Source organism: Rhincodon typus, chromosome 20, assembly GCF_021869965.1.
Source record: "Rhincodon typus isolate 14 chromosome 20, sRhiTyp1.1, whole genome shotgun sequence".
NCBI classification, from domain to species: Eukaryota; Metazoa; Chordata; class Chondrichthyes; order Orectolobiformes; family Rhincodontidae; genus Rhincodon; species Rhincodon typus.
This window is the reverse complement of record NC_063351.1, coordinates 40,310,860-40,315,417: the sequence shown is the minus strand read 5'-3', so window position 1 is coordinate 40,315,417 and position 4,558 is coordinate 40,310,860. Positions and strand designations below refer to the sequence as shown.

The following is a 4,558-nucleotide window of genomic DNA, read 5'->3' as shown; positions in this document are numbered from 1 at the left end:
ACTCACTCACTCACACATTCACAACTAATAACTCATTGTTGGGAGATTTGACGGGAGATTGCGATAAAATGAACGGCAGCGTGCTATCTGCAAGAGTGGAAATGTTTCGTTATACTTCCAAATATACCAGAGAGGGGCAATGGATTTATTCCTGAATAATGGAGGCTGATTCATTTAACGGAATTCTGGACTGGTCATGTTGGAGAGGTTGTTGGCTATCTCTGTGAAAAGCTAGCGAATAGATGGCGTTTTAAACGGACTTCAGTGAAGGAACTCGGCCAACATTAAGGGTTAATTTTCAATGATGGGTTACTGTCAGGTTTAATCGGATTGTGTTAAACCCGAGTCAGAATATCATTAATTCCTGCAGCAACCCCTCTCTAGAATTGTTCTAATCTCAGAACACGGAAAAGAAACATTTGCAGGATTTCAGTGGGTTTGAGGGAACTCAGGGAGCTGGTGGTTTCAGAAACCAGGGGGAGGAGTCAATATGAGAACCCCATTTAACCGCAAAGTACCGAATTAAACTTCAGTAAAAGATTAAAGAGAGGTTCAGAGAGAGCCAGAGGGAGAGCCGGCTGTGAATTTTGCAGCCCTAAGCTCCGCCTCCTAACTCTAGAATTCTGTGTGTGTTTTTTAATTAAAATGATTTATGCGGAATAATTTGAAATCCTATCAAGGAGAAATAAATTTCGCATTTCTGCGTATATAAATTAACTGGCAATAATAAAAACAGTGATCCAAAGTCTGTATCGGGGTCAGCGAATTCGATTCTGCCGGCTTCGAACAAGGAGATTCTCCTCTTCGCTAACATATACCGGACTGGGCTCCGGATCAAACACAATGCCCAAGATACACACAGCAATCCGCAGCTCCCTCGCTTTGCTTAGAACTAAACAGAAAGGCTGCCTTCCAGCTCGAACCCCCTTTGCAAAAATGCTCTCCCCTTTTTAGTTACAACGCAGTCACAGTTTCATTGATGGAATAAAAATGTGGGACTGGGAATCGAGTTTAGACCAACGGCCTTGGGAGGTTTGGATATGTAATGGGACCCTGTGCTGTTCCATTAGAAGTGTGTGGATTGAGAAACGGCGAAAGCATGTTGTATTCCTAATCATTAACCGGCGGATAATCGAGTCCTTTTTAACGTTTCATCAAATATTTTCTGATTGCCATTCTGTTACCCACACCGCCCCTCCCACCCCCTACCCCCGCCATCAGCCTGAACTGACTCCACTGAGATCGGATTTCCACGATCTGATTTGTATTTACATTTCAATCTCCCGATATTATTTCGACATTTAATTTCTCTCACTCTCTGTCAAAGACTCTCGAAATGTTCGAAGGCAAAAAGAACGGATATGGTTTGCAATGCGGCGGAAATATCACAACATTTAGCGAAATGATCAGAAATGAAATTGGATCTTACCTCTTCGAGCACAGCTCCACTCGAATGGAGAAGTAACAATATTAAAATAGTTGTTTAAAATAAAACGAACTTTGGACATTTTCAATGTTAAATGTTCCTGGTGGCGAGTTTATAACATATCAAAGGCGGTTTACTTAGGATCTCAGATCCTAAAATAATACTTATAATTAATTTATAAATATATATGAACAAACAAACAAACTGGAATAAGGATGACAAGTGTCTAAAGCGTTATAATTCAGAGGAGCCCCTCCTACTCTTTCGGACTAGTAATTAATGGTGTTTTCAGCTAAGCTTCGTCCGCATTGGATAGAAAAGCGAGATAGCAGAGGGAGAGAAAGTGGCATTGCATATAATTGATTACCACCCAATCAACAATAACTTGTTAGCAATCGTCAATTGCCCCGTCTCTCCCTCCTTTCTCACTCTAAAGAGAATATTATTCGCTTGTCTGCATACTTGATGTGACAGAACAGGCCGGAACGTGAGAGAGAGAGAAAGAGAGACAGAGAGAGAGAGAGAGAGAGGGAGGAAGAGGAGGAGAGACTGGACTGGGGACCGCGCTTGTATCTTGTGTGAATTTTATCATTCACCGTCCCGCTTCTGCTCGACAACCGGCCCTCCACCGGATTCAGAGGGAACCTAGCTCCTTGGAGACAGCGGCTGTGAAGTTAGCTTGAACTTTTGCGGATCCCCTGTTCTGTGGAGTGTTGTCGTTGGGGTGTGTGTGTGTGTGTGTGTGACGGGGGGTAGGGAGTGAACACTTAATGCCAAGAATGAGTTCGAAAGAAGAGGCCAAATCTTCCTCTGGCACCTTACATTCTTCTGTTGAAGAACGGAGAAGGAGTCCTCTTGATCATTTACCGCCTCCGGCTAACTCCAACAAGCCGCTAACTCCCTTCAGTATTGAAGACATTCTCAACAAACCGTCGGTGCGGAGAGGCTACACTTTGTGCGGAACCAACCATCTCCTGTCTGCGGCGGACAAACACACACCTTCGGGTATCCCCTTGAATAACCGGGCCGGGGTTCTGACCCAGACCTCCCCTCTCTGTGCCTTGGAGGAATTAGCGAGTAAAACTTTTAAAGGTTTAGAAGTCAGTGTCTTGCAAGCAGCTGAAGGTGAGCTTCATTTTGTTTTTGTTTTTCAAAAAAAAACTTTACGACCAAATACTTGTAAAAAAAATTACAAGTGCCGTTCACAAATTAGTAATTACTGTACGAAGCTGTTCGAGGGACAAAGTTTGAAAGGCGACAATAGTGTTTCGTTGAAATATTTTGTTATCTTGTCAGGATCTCAAGCAGATAGAGTAAGAAAAATTGTCCTCGTTTTGTATAATTATGCGGGACAGGAACAGGGCAGAATGATAGCAGGTGAAAGTGAGTGTGTGAGAGAGAGAACTGTGCCTTGTTTATGTTTCTGTAGTAAAATCTTCCAGTCCAACTTTGCAGATAATAGTTCGTTTTTTTTCAATTCCCCTGGGTCGGTATATTTTAATTTGAGTGCGATATTGGTGGGGAATTTAACCCAAGTTGTGAACATATTTTACTCTCAGAGTGATGGACATACAGGGAGTAGATTCTAGTGGGACCTGATGCCCAGTGTCAGAGCGAAGTCTGTGTAGATGAATATTTCTCGCTTGCGGGTTGGTTTTAAATAAACTCTGTAACAGGTTTGCTCCGAGGTGAAATGGTCTTGAAATCCCTCTTTTCTCTGTTCTAAAAAGGGTCTGTTTTAACAGGGAGAGATGGTCTCTCTATCTTTGGCCAAAGATCGACTCCAAAGAAGCGCAGAAAGTCCCGGACCGCGTTCACCAACCACCAGATATACGAGTTGGAGAAGCGTTTCCTGTATCAGAAATATCTGTCACCGGCTGACCGGGATCAGATCGCTCAGCAGCTCGGCCTGACCAATGCTCAGGTCATCACTTGGTTCCAGAATCGCCGGGCCAAACTCAAAAGAGACCTGGAGGAGATGAAAGCGGACGTGGAGTCCGCGAAGAATCTCGGCCCGAGTGAGCTAGACAAAATTACCAAAATGGGCGAAATAGAACAAACTGCGGCGGAAATCGGCAGTCAGTCCAGATCGCAGTCTCCTATCGCACGGAAAAGTGCCCACGCCAAAACACCAGATGCCCACATCTCCCCTTCATCGCTCGCAGTGGGACACCCGCCCAGAAAGGACTATTCCGAGGAGGATGAAGAGGAAGAGGAGATTGATGTCGATGACTGATTCCCCTCCTTTTTTTTTAATTTTGCTTCTCTCTCACACATACTCTTCTCCCCATTTGTTCCTTTTTTCTAAAAAAAAACTTACAAAATCTATTCCAAAAAAAGAGAGAAAGACTTTCTCCATCATTCAAATCAAAGCATGTTCGGGGATTGAACCAGTAAATGCTCTCTCATTCTCTACTTAGAAACGGGCTCAACGCGAGGTAGAATAATCCCAGAATTGTTTTTAAACAAAGCAATAATTAATCCTCCACACTAAGAAACGGATGCAGATTCGGCAGAAGTCCGCTCATTGGGCCCCGTCAGCTCTTCCATAATTTGTAGAAATGATAAATTCAGCGCAATTCTTTCTAGAGTGAGAATGGACTGGGGTTATTTTTGCTGGTTTTTAAAAATGTGGTCCTCTGGTCAAAATAGTGAGCTCCCACGTCCCTGTTGCTGTGCAGCAGTTTCAAGATGGGATTTATAAGAATGCTTCTTCTTCCTTCAACCTTTTCTCCTTGATTTTAGTGAAAGAGTATATGCCGGGTTTTTTTTCCCCTCCTTTGAAATTGCATGTCGCAAATCTGCACGACGTTATTATTTTTAAGAGATCAAAAAGACTGGACTTCCTTGTAACTTTCTAGATATTTCCTTTTTTTGTCGATACATTCTCCAGACAATTTATTATACAGCGCTCCGAGAAATTCTGCCTCTTCAATATATCCTATTAAAACCTATTTTTGAGATTCCTCACAGTGGTTTGTGAATTTATTTTTTTGGAAAAAAACTTTCTTTTTTTAAAAAAAAAGCAAATTCCGTCGCGTTTGTCCTGTAGGTTAATTTTTAAATGGAAAGATGAATATTTGTAAAAATTCAGTTTTGTTTTGTATGTGCTTTATTTTAGAGATGCTGGCG

At 42.5% G+C, this 4,558-nt stretch overlaps 1 protein-coding gene across 1 annotated transcript; it reads left to right on the top strand.

The window, feature by feature from the left end:
* The first annotated feature begins 2,196 nt into the window (after positions 1–2,196).
* lbx1a (ladybird homeobox 1a) lies at positions 2,197–3,662 on the top strand. The gene is made up of 2 exons (XM_020528447.1): positions 2,197–2,551; positions 3,172–3,662. Exons 1-2 carry the CDS (start codon positions 2,197–2,199, stop codon positions 3,660–3,662), a joined length of 846 nt encoding a protein of 281 aa, XP_020384036.1.
* The last annotated feature ends 896 nt before the right edge of the window (positions 3,663–4,558 follow it).